Here is a 26717-nt window from a genome sequence, read left to right as displayed (position 1 = left end):
AGAGTTGTAAAAAGTCTTTATCACATTGGTTATAGAGACAATAACTTTGTCAAAAGTCTTTTCTCACATTGATTAGGTTTCGAAGGTTTCTCTCCATTATGGGTTCTTTTATGATACTGGAGACAACTGTGACCTGCAAAGGCTTTACCACATTGATTACATTCATAGAGTTTCTCTCCAGTATGTTTTTTTTTTTACATTTCAATCTTTTATTAGATATTTTCTTCATTTACATTTAAAAAGCTACCCTGAAAGTCCCCCTATAAACTCCCCCAACACTGCTCCCCTACCCACCCACTCCCACTTCTGGGCCCTGGCATTCCCCTTTACTAGGGCTTAAAATGTTTGTAAGACCAAGGGGCCTCTCTTCCCAATGATGGCAGACTAAGCCATCTTCTGCTACATATGCAGCTAAAGACATGAGCTCTGGGGGTATTGGTTAGTTTCTATTGTTGTTCTGCATACAGGGATGTAGACCCCTTCAGCTCCTTGGAGACATTCTCTAGCTCCTCCAACGACGGCCCTGTGTTCCATCCAATAGATGACTGTGAGCATCCACTTCTGTGTTTGCCAGGTATTGGAATAGCCTCACGAGAGACAGCTATATCAGGAAAGTATGTGTTCTTTTATGATACTGGACATGACTGTGACCTGTAGAGGCTTTACCACATTGATAACATTCATAGGGTTTCTCTCCAGTACATTTAGTTTTCTGACTTTGCACATGATACCAATTACATTCTTAGGGTTTCTCTCCAGTATGTGTTCTCTTATGACATTAGAGATAACTGGGTCATGCAAACGCTTTACCACATTGATTACATTCATAGGGTTTCTCTCCAGAATGTGTTCTTTTATGACGGTGGAGATGACTGTGTTGTGAAAAGGCTTTACCACATTGATTACATTCATAGGGTTTCTCTCCAGTATGTGTTCTTTTATGATATTGGAGACCATTGTGACTTGAAAAGGCTTTACCACATTGATTACATTCATAGGGTTTCTCTCCAGTATGTGTTCTTTTATGATATTGGAGATCAATGTGACGTGCAAATGTTTTACCACATTGATTACATTCATAGGGTTTCTCTCCAGTATGTGTTCTTTTATGACGTTGGAGATGACTGTGACTTGCAAAGGCTTTACCACATTGATTACATTCATAGGGTTTCTCTCCAGAATGTGTTCTTTTATGATGGTGGAGATGACTGTGTTGTGAAAAGGCTTTACCACATTGATTACATTCATAGGGTTTCTCTCCAGTATGTGTTCTTTTATGATATTGGAGACCATTGTGACTTGAAAAGGCTTTACCACATTGATTACATTCATAGGGTTTCTCTCCAGTATGTGTTCTTTTATGACATTGGAGATGACCATATTGTGAAAAGGCTTTACCACATTGATTACATTCATAGGGTTTCTCTCCAGTATGTGTTCTTTTATGATATTGGAGATCAATGTGACGTGCAAATGTTTTACCACATTGATTACATTCATAGGGTTTCTCTCCAGTATGTGTTCTTTTATGATATTGGAGATCAATGTGACGTGCAAATGTTTTACCACATTGATTACATTCATAGGGTTTCTCTCCAGTATGTGTTCTTTTATGACATTGGAGAGTACTGAGTTGTGCAAAGGCTTTACCACATTGATTACATTCATAGGGTTTCTCTCCAGTATGTGTTCTTTTATGATATTGGAGACCACTGTGACTTGTAAAAGCTTTACCACATTGATTACATTCATAGGGTTTCTCTCCAGTATGTGTTCTTTTATGACGTTGGAGAGTACTGAGTTGTGCAAAGGTTTTACCACATTGATTACATTCATAGGGTTTCTCTCCAGTATGTGTTCTTTTATGACGGTGGAGATGACTGGGTCTTGCAAAGGGTTTACCACATTGATTACATTCATAGGGTTTCTCTCCAGTATGTGTTCTTTTATGACGGTGGAGATGACTGTGACCTGCAAAGGTTTTACCACATTGATTACATTCATAGGGTTTCTCTTCAGTATGTGTTCTTTTATGATATCGGAGACCACTGTGACTTGTAAAAGCTGTACCACATTGATTACATTCATAGGGTTTCTCTGCAGTATGTGTTCTTTCATGACGTTGGAGATGACTGGGTCTTGCAAAGGCATTACCAGATTGATTACATTCATAGGGTTTCTCTCCAGTATGTGTTCTTTCATGATATTGGAGACCACTGTGACTTGTAAAAGCTTTACCACGTTGATTACATTCATAGGGTTTCTCTCCAGTATGGGTTCTTTTGTGATATTTAAGATGACTGGGTGTTGGAAAGGCTTTACCACATTGGTTATGTTCATATGTTTTCTCTCCAATTTGTCTTTTTTTATGACATTGGAGATGACTGAGACATGAAAAGACTTTAGAACGTTCATTACATTCATAGAGTTTCTCTCCACTATGATTGCTTACATACCTGCAATGAAAATTGGCACATGTGATATGGTTACTACATTAATTTCCCTGTTCAATCATTTCATCAAGATGAATAAAGTTTACAAATTGGTCTATTGATAAAGATGTACCAGATCATCTGGTTTTATCACTATATATGTTCATGGTGTTCTCCCTCATTATGGGTTGTTTTGCATCTTTCGAGATATCTGTGATGGTTATTACATGACTAACATTTATAACATCCCTTTTATACGGGATATTTATATGATGTATTTCATCTATAGGAGGAAAATAGAACAACTCATAGCTTTATAACAGTAAATGCTTTCATAATTTTTCCTGTAGCATGAATTGTACCACATTTGAATGTGAACCAGGACAAACAAAAAAATTTACAAATTCCTAGTACCCATAAAGATTTTCTACAGTGTGAGCTTTGGGAAGTTCCCAGTAAAATTAGAAAACCAATTCATTGCAAACTTTTATCATATTCAGAATGCCTACCAAAGATGGAATCTTACAATTTTCTCACAGTTCTGGGATATAAAGAGGGACATTGCTTCTTTCAATATCCCTATGCTCACATGGCTTTTATCCATTGTGACACATGATATATATATACATTAATAGAAGAGTAACAGATGAAAGGTTTACATGCTGCATTCATGCTGTTTGACCTTTTGTTCCTCATAGATGTGTAATATATCAATTAAGGTTTTTCCTATGACAACACTCTTGACTCTCATAAACTGTACCCTAAACAAATGATCAATTTCACTATAAGAATATGAGTATCACCAACTTTCCCATGGATTATTTGCTTTTCGGAAGGTTTTGCATATATATTTATCACTATTCGATGTGCAATATCTAAGTCTTGTAAGTCTATACACATTGTCAGATCAGTATAGGTCTAATAGAGGTACAAATTGAATAAAGGTATCCCTTAAGGCAATGTTTCCTCGTCTTTTTTTTTTTTAAAGAAGGAATGCTTTGATAAATAAATCAGATAACTACATCTAATCAGTACATTTTTTTTAAGAATAGTATTATTAGGGCTGGCGAGATGGCTCAGTGATAAAGAGCACAGACTGCTCTTCCGAAGGTCCTGAGTTCAAATCCGGGCAACCACATGGTGGCTCATAACCATCTGTAACAAAATTTGATGCCCTCTTCTGGAGTATCTGAGGACACCTACAGTGTATTTATATACAATAAATAAATAAATATTAAAAAAATATTTTAATTATAGTTACACTACAAGTATTGACATTTTACACTCCTGCTTTGATTTAGAGTTTCCATATCATAGTAAAATTTCCTTAGAGGCATAATTGCATAAGCTTTCACATGAAAATTACCTTTCATTTCTTCTTGAACTTTGACAATGTCTTTTAATATGATGGTTTTCCCAAGTGTAGCCTAAAAGACAATACCAGAAAAATGAATGATACAGTATTGGAAATGAGGCAAAATTCATGGTACTGTGAATTTTCACATCACTGGACACTATTTATTCAGCTCAGTCTTCCTTGTTCTCAATTGTAATAACAGAGCACCATCACTCACCAAGAGACATGTCTTTCCACTATTTTGAAAAGCAAAAGAAAATTCACAGTCATACCTATAACAGTGAGGTTCCAGTAGGTCTCCAGCATCACATCTTTGTAGAGACTCTTCTGGGAAGGATCCAGCAAATTCCACTCTTCCCCAGTGAAGTTCACATGCACATCATCATAAGTCACTGCATCCTAAAGTGTCCCATACATGTGTACATCACAAAGCATGGTACTGACATTACTGTAAAGTAAATGTACGCTTCCTTGACCATATATTCATGTAATTCTGGTGCTTCCTCCACTGACTTCCTGACACAGAAGTTATAATCTAAGTACCATAACATTTTAAAGGAAATTGAGTTGAAGGTTCACCTGTGTTGCTTATAAACATTTTAAATAAATAGGGTAAAGACTTTCGAGAGGAATTTCAATTGAGAGGGAGATGTAGGGTGAAACAGATCAACAGTACTGAGGACACATCCCAGAAATTGTAAGAAGACTCACTAAAGAGAAAAACCATGGACAAGCAGGGTGTATTTGTTCATGACTTTAATCCCAGAGTCACGGACAGGTATACGTCATTGAGCTGGATCCCTGTCTGTTCTATGTAACACATTCCAGGACTGCAAAAGTTACATATTAAGACCCTTACTCCACTGCAAAAATCAACCACGGAGACAAAAATGATAGAAAGAACTCAGTTGTGTACTACAGTTCCTACAAAGAAGTATACATTCCCTGCACTTCTGTACTCATCTAGCAGAAACAGGAAGTGTACCGCTTTAAACTGCAACATTAGTAAAACCTACTAGCAACAAAGGCACATTTAATGAACCAATGGACAGAGGAAAATATTAATATAAGTGTTGAACATAAAAAGCAGCATAAGGCAGAAGAGAGAGATAACTCAGCCGTGGAAAGCTCTTGCTGGTCTTCCAGATAACAGTGGTCAATTACTAGCATTCACGTGACCCATGGCTTTATGAACAGGAGTTCTGAGTCCACCCTCCAACAACACTAACGATGTGGCACACATGATATTCATATTCACGCACACAGGCAAAACACTCCTATTTATTTAAAAATTTCAAAACAAACACAAGAGTTTGGGGAAACATCAACACCCAGAATACAATGACTCTGAACCCTCAGGCAGTATTGATGTCATGAGAATATGCCATCCTAAAAAATAGACTATAGCCGGGCGTGGTGGCGCACGCTTTTAATCCCAGCACTAGGGAGGCAGAGGCAGGCGGATTTCTGAGTTCGAGGCCAGCCTGGTCTACAAAGTGAGTGCCAGGACAGCCAGGGCTACACAGAGAAACCCTGTCTCGAAAAAACCAAAAAAAAAAAAAAATAGACTATAATCTATGTGCCCACAGGGTACATAGGGGGCCCCAACCCCACTCAAAGGAGAAACAGAGGAGATTGGGAGGAGGGAGTCTATGAGGGCAGGGACCTAGAGTAGGGATAGTGATCAGGGTGATAATGAATATCTAATTCATAGGATAAACAAAAAATAAAAAAAGGAAAGAAAGAAAAGGGAAAATTTTGAGTGTATATACACTTTCATCTTCCCCAAGATGAATCTAGAAATGCTCCTGAACTGCTCAAATGTCTAAAGTCTCTGCTGACACTCAAAACAATATCTTGACAGCCACATCAGAAAGCAAAGTTGCAAAATCAAACAGCAAGTTATATCTTTCCAACATAAAATGGCACTGAATACCCCTTCCCATTCCAATCAATAGGAATGTGGACACAGTGAGAGAAGATTGAACAAAGACAAGAAAAACAGCAGGGCAAACACCAAATCCTATAGCTTTGTCTCAAACACATTGGACTTCAATTCCTAAAGGCATAGATGGTACTCTTCCTGTAACTTCTCATACATCTCTCAGTTTGGGTACTTCATCTCCCTGTTAGCATCTCTCCATGGCAGATTTCTCAATGCGTTAGTTTTCTCCACAACCTGTGGTCACAAAATGCAACTCAAGCATCAACCTCAAAACCTAAATGCAAGGAACTCTCACAGAGTCTTCCCTGGGATCCTGACTCTGACAAAAGATGGCTGGAGTGGTGCTAAACTGAAACCATAGAGAAAGAATCTATGACCATTGTATTTTCATCTTTCAGTTTCCAAAAGCAGCACAATGTGGATGATCCTGTGAAGTTTGGCTTCAAAATTAACGGACTCTGCCTCCCTTGGACCACATTTGCAGCAGGTTTTCTTTAAGGTTCCATTGTGGGATGAGGAAACACTGTGAATACTCCTCCCATTAATTTAAAACGTAGCAAGCAGGAGGAAGTGCTACACTTAGGGTACCTTCATAGGCACATACCCACAAGGGCATTTGCTCCATTAAGTTCATAGCCACTTTATTTATAACAATTAGAAACTGGAAAGAATGCAGATGTTCCTCAACTGAAATGTGGACACAAAAAACCATGTTTCATCTACAAAATGGGATGCTATTCAGATATAAAAAACAAGGACATCATGAATTTTGCAGAGAAGTGGGTACAATTAGAAACTAATATCTGGAATGAGGTAACTCAGGCCCAAAAGGACATGCATGTACATACTCACAAGTGAATAATAACCATAAGTACAGATTCCCACACTGCACTTCATAGACCTAAAGACAGTAAACAAGACAAGGCACAAATGAGCATGGTTGAATCTCACTCAGAAGGGGGTATGAAAGAGACAGAAGAGGCAGGTAGAAGGGAGAAAACTGGATGGGACAGTAGTCAAGAAAAAAGGGGAGTGTTAGGAACAGGTGTGGTAAGAGACAAGAGAAGGCCAGAAAGCCAGGAAAATGAAATGAAATGAGCAGATGCTGGGAGAGTTAGGGTGGAGGCATCTGTGGAATGTGCCTGAGAATATGAATGGGAGGGCACAAATGCGACTAGGGAGGTGATCTTAGCTTAGATATATAGCACTGAGTTATGGACCATGAAGAGGTGACATATTGCAGTCAGGCAGAACCACCAGTGAAGTGTTCAGTACACCAAGAAAACAAAATACTTTTTCTCCCAAAATTTATTCTGTCTGCAAGTAAGGCAGTCACAAAGTTGAAACAGAGACTGAGGGAATGGCCAAACTATACCCTACCCAACTGGTAACCCATCCCATGGGCAAACACCAAGGCTGGCATTACTGAGGATAATTTGTTATACTTGTAGATAGTAGCTTAGCATCATTGTCCTCTGAGTGTCTCCATCCAGCATCTGACTGAAACATATGCAGAGACCCACAGTCTAACATTGGACAGGGCTCAGGGAGTATTTTAAAGGAGTTGGGGAAAGAATTGACAGGCTCTGAAAGAATAGGAAGGCCTTGAGGAGACCCTCAGAGTCAACTAACCTGGAACCTAGGAGAGTCTCAGAGATGGAGCCACCAACCAAACAGTACACACAGGCTGGGACGGATGCCCCCACCATCCAGAGTGGGACATGTCCCTTAAGCTGTTCCTGACTGTGCAAACTGTTTCCTTAACCGGGCTGCCTTGTCTGACCTCAGTGGGAAAGGATGTGTCTAACCCTGCAGAGACTTGACATGCCATAGTAGGGGGATACTCAAGTGGTTCCCACCCTCTCTGGGGAGATAAAAGGTAGTCAGTGATGAGGGACAGTGGAAGGTGGAATGGGATGGGTGTATCGTTATGAATATAACTTGAATTAAGAAATAGGAAGATTGAACAAACACTTATCAATAGAATAAAAATATACAAATCAGGCAATAATTTTTACTCAATTCTCAATATCTCAGGACATAAGCCAAGAAAAAAAGATTTCTTTTTGGCCAAAATATCAAACAAATGACTTCTTCCTAAAGTTTTCAGTCCATTTTCCACTGAAATAGTATGACCTCAACTTTGTGTGGCTGCATTACTGTCAACACTCCAATCTTCCAGACCCTATGGGAACAACCGATTAAGCTCCATGTACAGCTTTCTCCGACTTTTGCCATCTAAATTTCTAATATTTTCCATATTCCTTCAAAAGAGACCAGAGATTCTGTCCAGCAGCAAAATCAGCTTTTGAAACAATTGCTGTTGTTGCTGTTGTTGTTGTTTTTCTACCTTGCAACTCTGCTGATGTGATTGCTTTCCTCTGAGCAGAAGCATCTCAGGTAATAAATGTTTGTTTTACATGGTTCTGTCAGATCACAGCCTACCATACTGGGTGCTCAGACTAGAAACTAAAGCTAGAAAATGAAGGCAAAAACATTTGACAAACACTACTTCCTGCTTTGCTTTCTTGCTTGGTCACTCTCTCGTGCTCTGTAGCCTCCCTCAGCCTTGAAGCAGGCTGATCCAGACTTTGACCTTGCTGCCACTAAGAAGGAGATTACCTAGTGTCTTAGTCAGGGTTTCTATTCCTAAACAAACATCACGACCAAGAAGCAAGTTGGGGAGGAAAGGGTTTATTTGATGTACACTTCCATAGTGCTGTTCATCACCAAGGAAGTCAGGACTGGAACTCAAGCAGGTCAGAAAGCAGGAGCTGATGCAGAGGCCATGGAGGGATGTTACTTACTGGATTACCTCACCTGGCTTGCTCAGCCTGCTCTCTTATTGAGCCAAGACTACCAGCCCAGAGATGGTCCCACCCACAAGGGGCCTTTCCCTCTTGATCACTAATTGAGAAAATGCCTTACAGTTGGATCTCATGGAGGCATTTCCTCAACTGAAGCTCCTTTCTCTGTGATAACTCCAGCTGTGTCAAGTTGAAACGAAAAACCAGCCAGTACACCTAGTGTAGAGCCTTCTGACCTTGATGGCTCTATTTGCTCTTCTCCAATACTCTGCTTTCTGCTAAAAGGTCCTGGAGACTATCTGGAGACAAGCCCTGTAGATCGCCTATGGGCTGGCTCCAGGCACAAAGAATGGGCTGTCAGAGGATGGGCCTACCGTCTTTATGAGCTTGGACTCTCAGTAAATGTCAGAGGCTTTGAACAAAAAGGATTGTTTTGGCCTCATTCTTTTGTTGCCCTCTGATGTCTTTCAGCCCTGGGCTGCCTTTCTGGGGAACCCAGTTCACATGGCCACAGGCAGCTACAATTCTCACCTAGCTCTCTCATCCAATCCAAGACCACTTGCTTCCCAATATTGCCACCCTTCATGGAAGAGTCTTCCTATATCAATTATCAATACTTTCTCTCAGAGACATAGAAACCAGCCATTCTGATGAGGGCACATCTGCAAATGAGGCTCCCTCAGATGACAGTAGTCTGAAATGTTGAGTTAAAACAACTATGACACAGAGACAATAATAAATGAGAAAGTTGTAAAATTCCAAAACCAACGATCTAACCATATCATTACAGGACCCCTGCCACCACATCAGAAAGTTGGAGTAGTTTCTGAGCCAGGATAAAATGGGAAGGGCTCCTTGCTTAGAGCACGGGAAGATACAGTGGAATGGGGAGAAGAGAGGCTGCACTGCCCTGTGGTGAAGTGTCCTTAACCCTGGATTCCCAGGTCAGTGAGACCAAAGAGCTGGCCAAACAGCTGGAAGGTGAATAGAGGAGCAGATTGCCCCACAGACCCGGAAATAAGACTGCTGTTCTACGAAAGATATGCCAACTTTGCTGGAAGGGATGAAAAACATCCTCCCATATACTGACAGCTCCAAGTTCAAAACTACAGAGTCACATATAGACTGAGAACAGGGTTGTTTACAAGGGGGAAAAATGAGGTCTTTGTCCTTTCCACCGTTTTGCAGAGTCTGACTTTGCCCTGAATGTGGTCATAAAGAGCTCTCTGTCAGGGGCAATTTAATGGGTACAGGTCCTCTTGATAAGAAGGACTTAACCCAAGGTGGAAGGTGAGTAACTATATCAATTGGGATGGAAACAGTCTCACTTCCTCTCTCAGTAAGAGAATACTAAAGTGGCACACACATAATAGAGGGCCACGAGGGGGAGGTGAAGGCTACGCAGCAGATTCCACCACTTGTACAGAGGAGAAAATGGCAGCTGTGAGCCATGGAGCAGGGTTCCAAGACTGCTGTAACTTCCCAGAAATTAAGACCAGGGGCACACAACCCCTGTTCTAGGCCCTGGAACATCTTCCTAGCCCTTTCTTGCCATGACTCTCCAGCATTTCCACTTCACTGGAGTTCCACATTCGCTTTGTTCATCTCCCTCCATGAGTAATCAAGAAAAATAAAAAAAACCAAGGTACACAGACACATTTTTGACAGACAGGTCACTCACACAAAGAACAGCAATGACACATCACATCAGAGGTCTTTAAACCCTTCAGATAGGAGTCCTGAGCGTCTTGGGGTTCCAGTCAATGCATCAAGGTTTTATGCCTAAGTCACAGAAACTGCGATTACCAGCACAGAGCCTATTCCAATGCAAAAACACAGAGGTCTTTTTTATGAGTAACAAGGACTTATCAGTAACAAGGACTCTCAGCAGTCAAATTCCCATTAGGTACAAACTGAGAGATCAAGTCTAGAGGTTTTGAGTATTTATTGTAGTTACAACAAGAGTGGGGAGTTTGCATACAAATCAGCATTGTTAATATTTTAAAAAGTGCATGTCTAGCATAATGTGCAGGAACCAAGCAAGGGGGGGCAAAAAAAAAAATCTGACAACCATGATGGGTAAGCTGGTTTTGTTTTTGTTTACTATTGGAGGTCTTAGTTATCTCTATGTAGCTTGATCCTGCTGATGTACCTTAACTGGCTGTTGATAAAAAGGATTTGGTCATGGGATTTTTGCTGAAATGTACAAATGTACATTCTCAAAAAGCAAACTGTTTGGGATTTACAAACTCATCTCTATTCCTAACCCCCTGATTATAGACAGAAACTCCTGGTTAACCACAACCATGCCTGTCTGTAGACTAGACTTTGTCCAAAGACTTACCTCTCTATCTGTTACTGCAGACACTAATATCAGCTGCCCTTATCACTGGAACAGAATACCACTGGAAATTTCCTATCCTCCTGTGCAAGCCTCCTATAAACACTATAGACAATCCCCACCTGCCCATCCATTCCTGCCTCATCCCTGTGTCTCAGCCCCCACTTGAGTAAATACTCCTGATCAACCACATTCCATACCTGAAAGGACACATTGTAAGCTTCCATAGATCAACTTCATGATTGATTGATTTCTTATCCCAGATTCAATTTTCCCACTTGTTCCAACATTGTATTAAACACCATGGGGTACTTGACCTCTCTCTCATGTCTATGTCTCCTTGTGGATTACTAAGATCTTCTGTTCCTGCCTGTCTCTTCTCCCAGCTTTTAATATCACAAAGCATCCACTGTTGACCATACCCACCAAACAGGTCAGTAAAATAGGAAACTGTCAGTGAACACTCTCTTCAAATCCATGCATCAAACAGTAACCCAGGAACAAAACTCCCACCCAAAAAGACAAACCCAGAGGTCAATAACCACCCAAACAGAGATGGCTACACACCAGCATAGCAACATAGAGAGTAACAGCCAGGAACAATTGCAACCAAGAAATCCAAGCTATCCCATCACAGCAGGTCTGAGAAATTAAAGCATGCAACAGATAAAGTGCAAAAGAGGTTGTTTGGGGGAAGGGAGAGGAGTGAGAACCTGGGGAAGGGATAGAAGTACACAAGAGGACCTGCAGAAAGGCACACAGACAGGGAGGAGAAGGAGAGCCATGAGGGGAAGATGACAGAGAGCGTACACGTGCAGAGAACAGAGACAGGGAACAAAAATAGAGAGCTGCTATAGCTGGTGGCTGATGTATATAAAGCACACCTGATAACAAACACAGGTGAGAGGCAGTAAATGACATAAGCAGTTGCTAAGTCCCTCAGAGCAGGACATGAGATTACCTGTACTCTGAAAACTACAGAGGCAAGGTTCACCCACAGAATAAAAAGGAAGACAGAATCTCAGGGATTCAAGATGAAGAGAAAAAAATTGATATCTCGGTCAAAAAATGTGGATTCTAAATGTTTCATGGCAATAAACAACTGGGACTTCTACAAAATATGTGAAGGCGAAATTACAAACGATTGAAATAGAAGAATATCCTCTCAGAGGTCTATAATTTTTCAATAAAACCATAAAAAATTCTGAAATTATTAAAGTACCTTTACCAAATAATAATCAAATCACTAAACATGAAGTAAAAAATATGAAAAAACTGCAGCAGAACAAAAATTAACAAAACCTAAACAAAACAAAAACAAGTATGATGTATGAAATCAGACCTATTAGATTTTTACCTGTCTTCTTAATGTATACTAAAAGACAAAGGGGTTTGGACATGTGTGCTACAGACTCAAAGAAACCACACTTGTTTTCACAAGCCAGCCTAACTAAGGTCCAAAGGATTTGGGCAATGATAGGGAAGTTATTCAGAGGTCACCCCTGATGGAGCAAGTGAGAAGCAACACGAGAGACCTCACAGATGCTCACATATGACTTATACTTCCCATCCAGCCCCAGAGAGGACTCACCACCCCAGCTTCCACTGCTCAGCACCCTGCCCCTACCCTCTGTGGGCAGTAACCCTGTGCTCACCATGCCTGGAAATCAGAGCTTCCCTGAGGTCCTCTCACAGCACCCAACAGCAGAGCTCAGAGCAGGACACAGAGAACCATTCAAGCCTGCACAGCCACAGTGAACTTGGGGAAAGCCACCTGGAAGATCCCTCCTCCTTGATTGGCCAGTGGGTCTCACCCTTCCTCAAGCTTAAAGTGTGCTTCATGTCCAGGGCCACACCTTTTCCAGATCTCAGGTGTGGTTTGCACTACATTAGCATTTGAGCCTGTTCTCCAAGAGGACTCTCACCCCTCCCAGCCCTGGGGGAGAGCTCAACATTCATGTGGGACATTGGGCTATGCACAGACAGGTTGGTCTCCAGTTGAGCTGAGGTCTGAACCCCAGAAGGGTGATAATTCACTTAGTTTACAAGGAAGGCATTAATTCCCTCATGCTTCTGGAACCTGCCTAAATTACCGTCCCCCACCCCCACCCCAGCCACCACAAGAGAAGCCTGGCTAAATGTCAAGTAGGCAAAGTCCCAAGCTTCTGACCTTCAGGCTAAACTCTCCCCAGTTACCTAGCAACAGTAAAGCCCATAAAAAGGACTGTTCAGCCCCACCTATCTCTCTTGATCTCACTCCTTCTATCTCTTACCTCTCACTTCTCTCACTCCTCTCTCCTCTTTCCTTTCTCTTTGTCTTCTCCTCTCCTCTCTCCCTCTTACTCTCTTTCTATCTAGCCTTCCCCCTTCTAGCCTTCTAGGGGGGGCCTCTCTCTCTCTCTTCTACCTTCTCTCTTTCTCCCTGACTTTCTATAATAAAGCTCTAAAACCATAGAACGTTTCTGCTCATCAAGGCCTGAAAGACTCCAAAACTCCCAAAGGGAGGCACTTACTCAAGCCTCGGGACAGCCGCGCACCCAAGAAGACACTGAGACCGAACTTAAGATGTATAGAGAGTAAGATTTAATACAGCAATGACAAGAAAGCTCAAAAAAAAGCACATATACCAGATATCTGGGGTCGAAACTCATGCAGCCAGCAAGGTGCAGAGGAGATTCGGCAATTAGCCCAAACTTTTCACAGGCTTTTATAGGAAATAGCCAGGGGAAAAGTACAAGTTTTACGTCACCAAGGGGCTTTGCCAAGGGGCTTTACATAACCAAGGGGTCGTGTCCTATATTTTGGCAATGTACTCGATCTATTGGAACATTCTGGGTTAGTACCAGGAGGCCCCTATCTCAAAAATGTTCTTGGCATAGTCTTCAGTTAGGAGGGGTAGGACTAGGTTTTTTCCAGGAGACCCCTTATCTAAAAAATGTTCCTGGAGCAGTTTCCAATTGGGAGGGGGTACCTTGGGGTAAAAAGTTCAGGAGTGCTCCGGGAACAGTCTCCGGATGGGAGGGGTAAGAGAGTTCAGGAAAAGTTCAGGTGTTCAGTAATTTTACTCTTTCATTCCCCCCTTCTTTTAGTGAATAATTCTAATCTTAGAATTTCAGAAGTCTATATTTTTATGCGGAGAATACTGCATTTACCCTATTTTAACATGGGAACAAAAACAGAATAAGAAGCATTAGTAAACAGAACTAGGCAGGGGCCTTTTGAGCGAGGCTTGAGGGTCTGGGCATGATGCAGGTGCACGTAGATCAGATCTCTGGCTGGAACTGGTGAGATGTCCTTGGGGTACTCAGCTCACTCACTGTCTCAGCTGTTGGGATCCCTGGCGCGATGTCGTCCGCGTACTCAGTCCAATTCTTTCCAGTTGTGACCAGACCACCTACAAGCCTTTTAACTTAGCATACAGAGCATTATTAACAACATAGGTTTAAACACATTATTAAAAACAGTAATGGGCATAGGAGTTTCATAAAGGACTTTAAACAGAGTAAAACTGAATCAAGAGATAGGGCATAGGGAAGGAACACCAAGTCCATGCCAGTCTCCACGATTAATTTTGTCAAGGTCTGTCTTAGAGTTTTAAACTAATTTTTATCTATCCTGAGCTCTGAGGTCTATACACACAATGTAATTTTTATTTGACCTCTAAATGCTTGGCCACACCCTGACTTACCTGGGCAACAAAGCAGGGCCATTATCTGACACTATTGCTTTTGGCACTCTTGGAAAAATTTTCTTTAATAGTCTTCTTGATGACTATGTGAGCAGTCTCATTTATCCATTTTGAGAACGTCTTTTTCTGCAGATGTCAACAGCTTTCTTTGTCTGTATATTGTTCCATACAGTGGCAAAAGCATACCTGCTGTCAGTGTCATTTATAAAGCTTGTATCAAAACCACAAGTTCAGCTTTTTGGGCTGAAGTCTCTTTAGGGAGGCTGCTGGCCTAGATCACCTCCTTTTTGTCCACTGCTGCACTGCTGTCCCCGCCTTCCGCTTACCTTTAACCATGAGGCTACTGCCATCCGTGTACCAGTTCAACATATAGGGTAAAAGGCTTAGTCAGATCTGGCAAAGCCAGAGCGGGGGCTGCAAGCAAGGCTGCCTTTATGCTGTCAAAGGCTTTTTGGTGTTCCTCAGTCCAGGTGAATGGGACTTTTTCTTTAGTCCAGAGTCTGCAAAAGCCCACCGTTCCCAGAAACTCACGTACTTGGCGCGGGGTTTGGGGGGTTGGGATCAGCATCGCAGTCTTTTTTCTTGGCTTCGGTGAGCCACCGCTTTCCGTCGTTTTGGCACCTCGGTACGACATAACTGGGCTTTCTTAGCCGATACCCGGTACCCCAACTCACCCAGTTCATTCAGGAGCTTCTAGGAGGGCCAGAATTTTTTCTTTGTCTTTGATGTCTCTGCCTTCAGCCAACCGCAGGGCTTGGGTTAGTGCCAAGAGTTCAGCCTTCTGAGCCGAAGTTCCTTCTGCCAGAATGTCAGTGAAGACTCAGCAGGTTAGCAGGGGAAGCGAAGGTCACTTGTTCTGTCAACAAAAAGCTCTAATAATGTGTCCATCAGCCAGGGAAACAATTGGATCATGTGTCCCTGACCATAAGCCACTATGTGCAGACAAGCAGGCCATCTCTCAGTCACCAGGTCTAATTTTTCAAGTGCCACTGGTCTTTTAGGGTCCCAATTTCTGAGTAAGAACCTCTTTGGCAATACTTTTGTTCTCAGTCACATTTAGGAGTCCCAAAGTTGGGGACAACATTAGGGCAGTCTCAATAGCATCTAAGGCCATCCAAGGTTGTTCTTTATTTCTTATACGAAGGGCTGTTTATCTTTTTAATTCAGCAAAACCTGGAATCCACAGTTTGCAAAGACCTGTAGTGTCCAGGGACCTTTTAAACTTGCTTTGCACTGGTCAGTGGAGGAATATGAAAACACAGTCTCTTTTTAGCTGCATCAACAGGTAGGCCACCGGTCTCTTTCAAGGACTCAACTTCTGTGTTAGCACCCCTTCTGCTATCTCTTTATTTTTAGCCACGAACAGGTGAAGGGTTTTGTCTTGAGGAGGGGGGGCTCCTCTTCTTCTTTTTGTTAGGGAAGACTTTAATCTTTAGCAAAAAGCTTTCTTTTTTCTGTTGCCAGGTACTAAGTTTTCTAGTCTCCCTGACTTTTGTGACCAGCATTTTAATTTTCTTATCTTTTTTGAAAATTTTCTGGCTCCCTATTTCTTAACTGCAATGGAGATCTCATTACCTAGATCAGATTGATGGGACACTTACTAGTCCCACAGACATGAGACCTTTATCTGAGCCCGGCAGTTAGACCCGCAGGTGTTCCTTACCTTGGACAGAAGAAGCCCCAAGTGAGTGGTCTCCCTCACCGGAGCTTAGAACAGACTTACTGCCAGCAACTCAGGGCAGTGCCTGAGAAGAGAAAACACATGGGGCAGAGAAGGGAGTGCAGTTCTCACATCAGACCACTGATATTTCAAAATGAACACAATTTTTTCTGTTAACAAGAGACAGGATACAGGGGGCAGGAGAATGAGCCTTTCTCCCACCCAAGAGGCAGGCAAAGGCTGAAAACAAATCCTTTGATGTGAAGAGCCCAGCGGCCGAGTCTCCGCTGCGCGCCTGAATGCAGCGTAAACTCCTGGGAGTGGCAAACAAACACTGGCAAGCAGAGGCAGCAATTTAACTATTTAACTACCTGATAGACACCCTGTGCTCTCTGCACTGTCTTTGGGGAGGGAGCACGCAGCCAGGCAGGCACAAGGGAGTGCGGGTTGACTCTGGGGGGGGGACCAAAGGAGGGACGGCGGCTGTAGTCGGCCCCTCCCCAGCTGTGGCAGGCTTCACGGCCACTCCGGGACCGGCAGGCGGCCGCACTCACCACCAGCATAACTGCGCCGCCAAAGCCGGCTCTGCATCTAGGTTCTCTTTTGAACAGCCTGGGGCTCCCCAGCCGAGTGCGGACCGTGCGCTGCCTTTGTCGGCCGGTGGCAGCTGGTCTCGCCCCACGATGGCCCCGCAGCAAGGCCGGCCGGCGCTGCCCGCCCGCTGCGAGCCGCTGGCACTGCCTCGCCGAGAGCACGGTGGGCAAGACCGGCCTGATGGTTCTTTTTTCTCTTTTTTTCCTTTTTTAAAACCATTGCTGACAAATTCTGTCCTGACGTCAGTCCAAGTCTACAGTCGACAAAGGGTTAACACACACACACACACACACACACACACACACACACACACAGTCTTGTCACGTGACACAAACACAACCAGCCAAACGCCACTTTCTGACGGGGTTCTACATTGACTCTTTTTCCTGATAGGGGTGGGATTCCACATCCACTCCCGCTCTGGCAGAGAGAACACTCTCTCTTTCTTTCACTCTGCCAGGCAACAGCCAGGTCTTTTTGACTGTTCTGTACCCTGGGCACTCTTTCCGGGGTCTCCCTTGGAACATCTTTTTTGGGGTGCAGACTGTGAGGCCATAGACAGTCGTCCTCTCACAGCCACTGCCAGAATAAACCCACAATCTCAGAATACACAAATGCAGCAGTTCCACACCTACACACCCAGCAGATTGTCCCATTTCTAGAATAATAGCAAACACAACAAGAGCAGACACGAGACTGGACAGACAAAGAGAAAACCAAAGCACGAGGTGGGACTCGAACCCACGATCTCGCACAGATTGAGACCCACCCGGACTCCAGAGGGGTCCACTAAGCGTCCTTAGTCCTCCCCTATTCCTCCCTGGGACGTCTCCCAGGGGCAGATCGGACGGTGGACACCTGGGCACGTCTGCTCCTTATCCACTTCGCATTCCCTCCCGGAGTGCGATCTCTGGTGCTCTTACTGAGCACAGAGCGTCACGCAAAACCAGAACTGCGATCGCACCAGATACAGAATGGCCTTCCTGGCCTCTCAGAAACTAACAGAACACAGACACCAGACCAAAGCAGAACAGTAAATCTTACCTCTGAGTGGGTCCAGGACTTCTGGGTGGACGCGCTGATTCCCGGCCAACGCACCAAATGAAAGACTCCAAAACTCCCAAAGGGAGGCACTTACTCAAGCCTCGGGACAGCCGCGCACCCAAGAAGACACTGAGACCGAACTTAAGATGTATAGAGAGTAAGATTTAATACAGCAATGACAAGAAAGCACAAAAAAAAGCACATATACCAGATATCTGGGGTCGAAACTCATGCAGCCAGCAAGGTGCAGAGGAGATTCGGCAATTAGCCCAAACTTTTCACAGGCTTTTATAGGAAATAGCCAGGGGAAAAGTACAAGTTTTACGTCACCAAGGGGCTTTGCCAAGGGGCTTTACATAACCAAGGGGTCGTGTCCTATATTTTGGCAATGTACTCGATCTATTGGAACATTCTGGGTTAGTACCAGGAGGCCCCTATCTCAAAAATGTTCTTGGCATAGTCTTCAGTTAGGAGGGGTAGGACTAGGTTTTTTCCAGGAGACCCCTTATCTAAAAAATGTTCCTGGAGCAGTTTCCAATTGGGAGGGGGTACCTTGGGGTAAAAAGTTCAGGAGTGCTCCGGGAACAGTCTCCGGATGGGAGGGGTAAGAGAGTTCAGGAAAAGTTCAGGTGTTCAGTAATTTTACTCTTTCAGGCCCACTGCTCTTGGAGGAAGGGATAGGCTTTCTCCTAATGAGCCCTTTCTAATGTCCAGATGGAAGGCCTTCCTGTGCTCCAGTCAAGATCCACTGTGTCACTCTCACCATTGTGGGAACCTCTCATCCCTCATCCCTTTCTCCCATAACCCCAAGGCTTTAGGAAAGTAGCCCCAGGGCTCCCAGGTTGGGCTGCCCCTTGTTCAGACCCGAAGAGTTGGTCAAAGGCTTAGATGCACACCTGGGGCTGAGAGGGGAGTGTATGGCAGCTCTCCCACATCTCTGTCCAGATCATAGGTGGAACTCTGGCAGGGTGTAGGCCTTCCCCCCTTTCCTTTCTTCCGCAGAGCCCCCTTTTAGTTCCCAACACATTCCAGCTCAGGCTAGTCAGCTGCCTGCTCCTGCCCTCTGTGAGTAATGATCCTGCATTACCAGGACCTGTCTTCAGACCTTGCCTGAGCTTGCCTCACAGCACTTGCCTTCTTCTTCCTGAAATCCAGGGGAAGAGCTTGCATATCCCATTACCCAAGATGCAGTGGGGTTATCAATCTGAGTGGGAGGGAGCCCAGGCAATGAACATTAAAGAGGGATTTTAGGAAACAAGAGTTTTGTTTGTGGCTCAGTGCTGGGCTCAGGGAGACTGCAGCTCCCTTTCACCAGATGATACCAAACAACCCTGGGAGGAAAGCCAGAAATGTAAGGGAAACACTGTTGAGCCCTCTTGGTAGCCAGCACATCACCATCAGTGGCAAAGTAGAGAAAAGCCACAGTTGTATTAGGACAGGTTCTCTAGGTAAACATATCTCAAATCAGAATGAATTTCTCTATGGATACAGAAAGGAAATTTGATAGAATGTCTCTCTAATGTCTAATATAGAAAGGCTCTCAGCCAAGGGAACTTAGAAAAATCAAGGACGGGTTATCTCATGTTGCAGGATATTGCAGCTGATATTCACTATGTACCAGAATTCTGAAGAAATAAGGACTTAGGACTTGCACTAAGGAAACCCACCTCTGTACAGTGAAAGGACATAGAAGAACCAACCACAGTGGTCAGAACTCCTGTTTTGTCAACTGCTGAAACCCAGAGTCACATGACTCCATTTTGCCTATATGACCTATCTCAAAAATGAATAATCTTAAATAAGCCCATTTAATGCTTTCTTACTTTACAATTACTTTTCTTTATTTTTTGAAAGTGTAATATAATCTCATCGTTTCTATTCTCTAAACCAACCCATATATCCCTGCTTGCTCTCTTTCAAATTCATTACCTCTCTTTTCATTTGTTATTTTATACATATATGTATATTCCCTAAATATATAAACACAGCCTGCACAATCTGTATAATATTATTTATATGTCTGGCTGGCAACCAACTGGCAAAAGCACATTTTCTTAACATAGAATTAAAGCACATAAAAATACTGGTTATAGCCAGGCGTGGTGGTACACGTCTTTAATCCCAGCACTCGGGAGGTAGAGGCAGGCAGATTTTCTGGGTACGAGGCCAGCCTGGTCTGAGCGAGTTCCAGGACAAACAGGGCTATACAGAGAAACCCTGTCTCGGAAAAAAACAAAAAAAAAACAAAAAATAAAAATAAAAAACCAAAACCAAAACCAAACAAACAAACAAGCAAAAAAAGGACAAGTCCTCCAGCCAGCCAATCTTCACAGTAGAGCTAGTCTCTACCACTAAGGCATGCTGGACAGTGCCTGTTTTACCTTGGAGATGATGCTTCAGGTATCATCAGGGAATGACACCCAGTTCAAAGGACATTTCTACAGTGCCACCACTGCAGACAGAAATGAACCCCTACTCCTTTGCTGGTCTCCCCACTTTTCTCCAAGGCCTAGGAACAAGCACTGAAATGTCTTTAAACTGTGAAGCAGTGGCTGGAGAAATGGTTTATTGTAAGAGAACTTCCTGCTCTTCTGGAGGTTCCAAGTTTCATTCCCAGCACCCACAACCAAGCAATTCACAGCTGCCTACAACTCCGACTAGATAAGCTCTAAGGACATCTGCATTCTGAGTGTCACACACAGATACAAATCAATAAAAAGTAAATCCTAAAGAGGAAATCAGACCATGGGAGTCTGAGCCCCAAACCCTCTAACAGCTTTGCGCCACTCCACAGCCAATGTGCAAATTCTCTCCCCAAGGTAAAGCCCAGTGCTATCTGGACCTAAGCCACCCCTCCACACAGGCCCCATTGCTCTCCCTCACCTCTGATCACAGGCCTTCTGTCTGCCCTGATACTCACATCTCAGCCCTTTTCCAGGACTCATCTATGCACAGGTCTTTGCAAGCAGGCAGCCTCTACATTCCAGACTGCTCAAAGGTCACCTCTGCAGAGATGCCTGTCTTGACTTCAGTTTCCTCCCCTCAAAAACTACGTCCTGTCCCCAAGTTATGCATGACCTTGATTCATCACTACCTGGCACACAACATGACATAATCACCTGTCTATCAGTGATTATCAACTAGGGAGGAGCCTTTTATAAATATAAAAGCTCCAGGCCTCACCCAAATCATCTGAAATCAGAATTCAGGAGAGCAGAACCATGTTCTTCCAGTCCACAGACACCCCCTCCCCGACCAGGCAACTCTGAACACAGCCAGGACTCAGGGCAGCCTACAACAGTACTTTCAAACCCTGGTGCACACACTGCTCCTGAGAGTGCTGTTAAAATGCACACTCTATTTCCACAGCTCTACCATGGAACCTGAGGCTCTGCAAGTTGCACACCACACTGACTGGTGCTATCAGGTGAAGCATTTTGCAGTTGCAAGGGCCTATGCTCATCAACAGGACTTCCTGCAAGTATGTAGAACAAAGTCCTGAATCCACATCATGCAACAGAGTGGCCACCAACCCATGTGGCCACCAAGCATCTGAGACAGAGTAATGTTAGCAAAGAGCTGACTTCGTTCTTAAGCTACAACACTGACCAAAAGCCAAAAGCACAGCAATGTATGTCCCCCACCATGAAAGGCCTATGTACATTCTTGGCCTAAGGAGCCTTCTGCAGCCTGGATGGGTATGAAAATTCTACCAAAGGCCTAGTTGGTCACCAGCCCAAGAGTGGATAAAAATTTCCCTAAGGTAGGGACACAGATATGGAAGACTGGATTAAACCACCTTGGAACCTCTTGCACCAAGCTTTCCATTCAAGGCCCTTTGCATCCAAATCCCTGATCACATGTAAGCAGTCCCAGTCTTCCTGTTTTCTATATCATCACCATAGATGCTCTGATCACATGTAAGCAGTCCCAGTCTTCCTGTTCTCTACATCATCACCAAAAATGCTCTGGCAGACATGACCTCACATCACTGATCTGCCTGGAGAATCAGTTTCTCCCCACAGAACCACAGATTCTTTCAAAGTGAAGAGATGTCTAATCCCTTCACCTAACACACAGCAGCAGGTCCCAAATGAACCACAGCAAGAGCTGGGATGCACAAGGAGTGGTATCACAGTAACTGCACTACTAATCATAAAAGAGAAACTGAATTCAGCTGGAGGGAAACCAATTCCACCCTAACTGATTCAAGATGTCCCAGAGATACCAATTCAGATTTAGGGACAGCATAAAATGATAGCCTGTTAACCTACTCCCTTCCAAGGATACACTGAGAAAAAGGGGGCATCCTTCTGACCATAGATTTGAAATCTGTTAGCCTGGGATTCTGAAGGAGCTGGTTTACAAACAAGTCACAAAGGACTACAACTCAGAATCAAATGCAAGGCCAGTTCCCACTGAAACTGCTGGGCAGAGCCTGGACCCATGAACAGCATCCCCTGGGAGTCTGTACAGTCTAGATGTTCATTCTCCTTTTGCAGTTAAAACAGCAAAGCGATTTCCAAGGCAACCAAGGACAACAGAATAAGAGACTCATGGCCATGGAAGGAAAAAGTTAAATTTTAATACTTAAGAGTCAATATCAAATTTATTTTTAAAACTGCATCAATGCCAAACGAGCAGGGTAGGGATGAATGGAGCTATGAAGAAGCCCTAACAAACAACAGGAGTGTCCCAAGAATGCACACAATGTTTCTCTATTTCCAGAATATTTTGAAGTAACCAAAGGCTTAAATAAACTAAGATATAAAAATCAAAGCTGGGAAGAGGGTGGGGGGTGGCGCAGCTCAGTTTTCATCTTTATGCCACAACTATTTATTTTCTTCCTTATTTCCAAAGCACAAATCTGACACCAGTTGCACTCTGCACTTTGCAAACTCTGCAAAGTAAGTCACCCAGAGAAAGTCAACAGGAAATCAAAAGTTTCAATCCAGCTACACTCTCAATTGTTACCAAGACAATAAGCTCCTTAGAGAGAATGCATGGGGTCTGGGAAGACAGCTTAGGGGGTTTGGTGCTTGCTACACAAGCTTGTGAACTTGCATGGGGATCCCCAGGATTCATGGGGAGCAGAGACGGGCTGTGTGGAACTTATTCAGCAAAGCATTGCAAGTTCAGCCTCTGTGCTCAGTCAGCACAGGAGACAACACACACACACACACACACACACACACACACACGGGCACACACACGGGCACACACACACAGGCACACCTAGGGGGAAGGACAACAATTTCCATTTATATGCACACCTTCATCCATTCATCCATTTCCTTCTCCCCTGCTCCATTCTCATTCCAGGGTCTATACAGTAACTACAGTGAAATCTGGTAAAGCAGCTACCATTTACTAAGTCTACTGGGTACTGTACCAGAACCTTCAGAAATAGACATGATTATCTAGACTGTGAACTGGACTGAAAACGGTAAAAGTGTGTGTGGGCAGGGAGGGTCTCATCCCAATTCATACGACTGGAAAGTGATGGAGCCTGACTTGGAGGTGGCTGATCTAGATATGGGCAGTTTTGAGAATGCACCATCACTAAGCATTAGAAAAAGCCATGCAGTTTGAGTATGCAGCATCCAGCCAAGTTCAAACTCCACGTGCTGTGTCTATAACCTGAACTAATCTCCTAGCCTCAAATTCCTTATCTGCACAGCAGCGATAGAGATTAAACACAACAGTTTGATACCTGTAATACAGGCCACCCACTGGCGAACTACTGACATTCTAGCTACAGATGTGCAAGCCAAGAAAGACTATTTCAGTCAGAAAATGACAATGGCTAGACATATTCTCCATTGGAAGCAATCAGGTTTGCCAAAGTTAATCAGATAAGTTTACTAATTCCATAACTCATTTAAGTAGAAGACCAGGGACTAATTTTTTAGTTGTACTTCTATGAAATTCATAACATTTTGTACGTCACAAAACCTACTCTAATGTCTCATTTCACCATAAAAAGACATTTGCTTAAAGTCCAAGTATTGTGAACATGGTGTGTTACTTACTACACTAAAGAGAGAACAACATTTTGTATTGGAAGTGAACATTAAATAATGTAGGAGGAGAAAGAAAGCATTATTTTAAGTAATCCACACTGAGTCCTTTCACCCTTCAAATCAGTTTATACACACTATTATCTTAGAGTGGATGCTGGCCTCACTTAAAATGAGATAAGCCTGAAAAGATTTCAGGTTTTCCCTGTTTCCAACTCAAATCCATTTTCTGCTTAGGAGGCTGAATGAAGCCAGCCTGCAATTTGACAGAATGAACAAATCCAGTCTCTCTTTAATCTACCCAGTAACTGAGCTCTTGGGTAATCTCCTACACTGCATGGAAAAGCAGCTTAGGGTTCATCCAACATAAACTAAAAATAATCAGAGAGAGGCCATGCCAACTTTAATTGCAACTTGTATTTTCCTGGCTTTCCAACATCTGCCAGTATTACTGATTCAATAACTGATTCAATACAATGAGAGAAGTGTCCTAACTTTATAAACATGGGCTGTCTTTTAAGGACATCACACACAAGTGTCCTTTCCACAGAGGGAATCCTACCTTTTTGGATGTAATCATTTTCATAAGCATTAATGATGTATTTTCAAAACACTGTGACTATCTTCCTAGTGCTTTTCAAGGGCCCTCATGGGGGAGGGGCTCTCATCCCCCTCATTCCCCACCGGCCTCATTAAAGGCATCAGTGGCACCTAAAGGCCAGGTTGAGAAAAGTGGACTAAAGCAATCTGCTCTCACTGAACTCACTACAAAAGATTTACAAGCAGATCTTTTGGAAGAGGGGTGAGAGAAAAGAAAGAGAGGTGGTGGTGAAGGAGAAGTGTGAGACCCTGGCTTAAAGCATTTCTCCCTGGAAGGTAATGCCCCTAAAACATTTCCCCAAGCTTGTTTTCCCTGATCTTTAAAAATACAGCTAGAAAGAAGCTCTTTGTTCTCTATAGCCAGCAAAAGGCTTTTTTGTCTCTATACTGTACAACCAGAGATGCCTGCCTTCCTGTGCCGAGGACACGGAGATAAAAATTCAGAAAGAACTCACTCCTCACTCCTGCCATGTAAATGTCACCAAGGACACCTGGAAGAGAAGAACTCCTCCCAACTCTCCTCCCTACTCCTCCCAATTCCTCAGCTAGCTGTTAAAAGCCCCCTACTGTCACCTCTCCCGGTTGAACTCCCCTGCCCTGGGTGGGGTTCGTCCTCAACTAGCTGATAATAGAACCTCTTGCAGCTTGCATCAGGTGTGGTTTTCTCTGGGGAAGGTGGGGTGTTGGCCAGTTCATCCGGGGACTTGAGCTGAGGCCAAGCATCCGGAGCCTTACAGAAGAACGGATACCCTTGCTCACTTCCAAGAGCAGGATGCTGAGCCTAGTATTTTTCATTGAGTCTAGTCCTGACTCTGTAGGTCTACAATGACAAATATTTTACACGAAAGAAAAATAGTCTATTTTTTCTTTTTTTTTTTTTTTTCAGGTGAAGCCTAATAGCAAATGCTTTCTTCAAGGAAGGGGAAAGGATGTAACTACATAGCTTAATTTGAAAACTCTCTGAACACCAACCTCTGGCACAAGTATTTTAAAATATCTACACCATCATAAATTTCTGAGCAAAGGAAATGTAGTCATGGGTTCATTATTGCTACACGTGTGTGTCTCGTTCTCCTGCTACCTATTGTGAGTCCGTCTGGACGCACAAAGCCTACGGAGCCGAAAAAACGAAACTAAATTCCTTTGGGAGGTAAAGAGAATGATGTAAGTGAGGCTATCCCAAGCCACGGACAGCCTCGGCCCCTACATGGACTCACACAGCCTCTTCCAAGCCTACTTCAATTTTCAACCCAAGCTGCTTCCTTCTCCCAGTCCCTCTACACCAGGATCTGGAGAGCTCGCTGCTTAGCCACTCAATAGGATGACTATGCACCTTGCAAAGGAGCTCACCATACTGTCAAGGGGCACCACACAGGTAGCCCAGAAGTGGCCACCAAAGACCTTTTGGACCTCAAAGCGCTGGTTCTCCATATCCCTCGACAGCGCTGCTCTGCAGTACATAGTGGGAACTGCCAGGCCTTCCAAGATGGGATGGGCACCCCTGAATAAGCAGCTTGGGGTCCCCTGGATCTGCTGTGCATGTTGTTTCAGAAAGCAGAGCTGCCCCTGCCGGGCCACTTCTGGAACAAGTTGGAGAGGTCCGCGCTGGGAGACCCATCACTCCGGGGCCTCAGCCACCAAGGACTCTGCAGCCGAATTTGACCTCTCCAAGGATGGGAGCAAAGGACCTGAAACCCTGCAAGGGAAATGGGAACAGACATGAGCGTTCCCAAAAAAGGCCCAAGGTGGCCAAGCAGCCTCTCCCTAGAGCAGGGATCAAAGGGCTTCTGTGTAGGGCAGAGCTGGCACGGCTGCGTCCGGCTTAGGGAGACCAGAAACTTTTCCCGGGTGTGGGCGCAGGCGGAGAGCACTGGGTATAGGGCACCAGGCGCGGAAGCCTACCTGGTCCCCAGGGCGCTGCGCGATCCTCGCGGCCCTGGCCTCCGGCCCAGCGCCTGCGACGCTTCCGCTCACCTCCTCGATGGCCGCCACGGTGTCCCGGCACTGGGCCGTGCGCGTGGTGAAGCTAGAGGCCGTGGGCGCGTTGTAGTCCTCATGGGTCTCGGCCACGAATTCCGACACGGAGATCTGGTCCGGCATCGCCCGGGCTCCGGGGCGCAGACTGCGGCCGCCTCAGTCACCCAGGGCGCTTGCTCCGATCCCGTTGCTGCTGGAGCTCCGGGAATCGGATAAAGGGGAGCACGGGCGCGGAAGTCACCGTAGGGCGGT

At 44.1% G+C, this 26717-nt stretch overlaps 1 protein-coding gene and 1 pseudogene across 1 annotated transcript; both read right to left on the bottom strand.

The window, feature by feature from the left end:
* Positions 1–26717, bottom strand: part of LOC147001178 (hippocalcin-like protein 1) — a 116474-nt pseudogene that overhangs the window by 24273 nt on the left and 65484 nt on the right.
* Positions 704–26595, bottom strand: LOC147001179 (uncharacterized). Its single transcript, XM_085830238.1, has 5 exons — positions 26391–26595; positions 4062–4188; positions 3799–3859; positions 2275–2456; positions 704–2190 (listed from the first exon to the last, which is right to left on the bottom strand). The coding sequence occupies exons 1-5, from the start codon at positions 26586–26588 to the stop codon at positions 794–796; spliced, it is 1965 nt and encodes a 654-aa protein (XP_085686364.1). The 5' UTR covers positions 26589–26595; the 3' UTR covers positions 704–793.

Source organism: Mus caroli, unplaced genomic scaffold, assembly GCF_978045245.1.
Source record: "Mus caroli unplaced genomic scaffold, Mus_caroli_1 scaffold_14, whole genome shotgun sequence".
Taxonomy (NCBI): domain Eukaryota; kingdom Metazoa; phylum Chordata; class Mammalia; order Rodentia; family Muridae; genus Mus; species Mus caroli.
Note: the sequence above shows the minus strand (reverse complement) of the source record. Positions and strands in the feature narration are given on the sequence as shown.

What these genes read in the sequence shown, in the direction of transcription:
- LOC147001179 (XM_085830238.1), bottom strand. Translation starts at nt 26,588, where the DNA reads ATGCCGGACCAGATCTCCGTGTCGGAATTCGTGGCCGAGACCCATGAG. An exon ending in CTGGAACCTCACTGTTATAG is followed by an intron (nt 3,860 to 4,061) that starts GTATGACTGTGA and finishes ATTGTCTTTTAG; the next exon opens with GCTACACTTGGGAAAACCAT. An exon ending in AGTTCAAGAAGAAATGAAAG is followed by an intron (nt 2,457 to 3,798) that starts GTAATTTTCATG and finishes TTTTCATTGCAG; the next exon opens with GTATGTAAGCAATCATAGTG.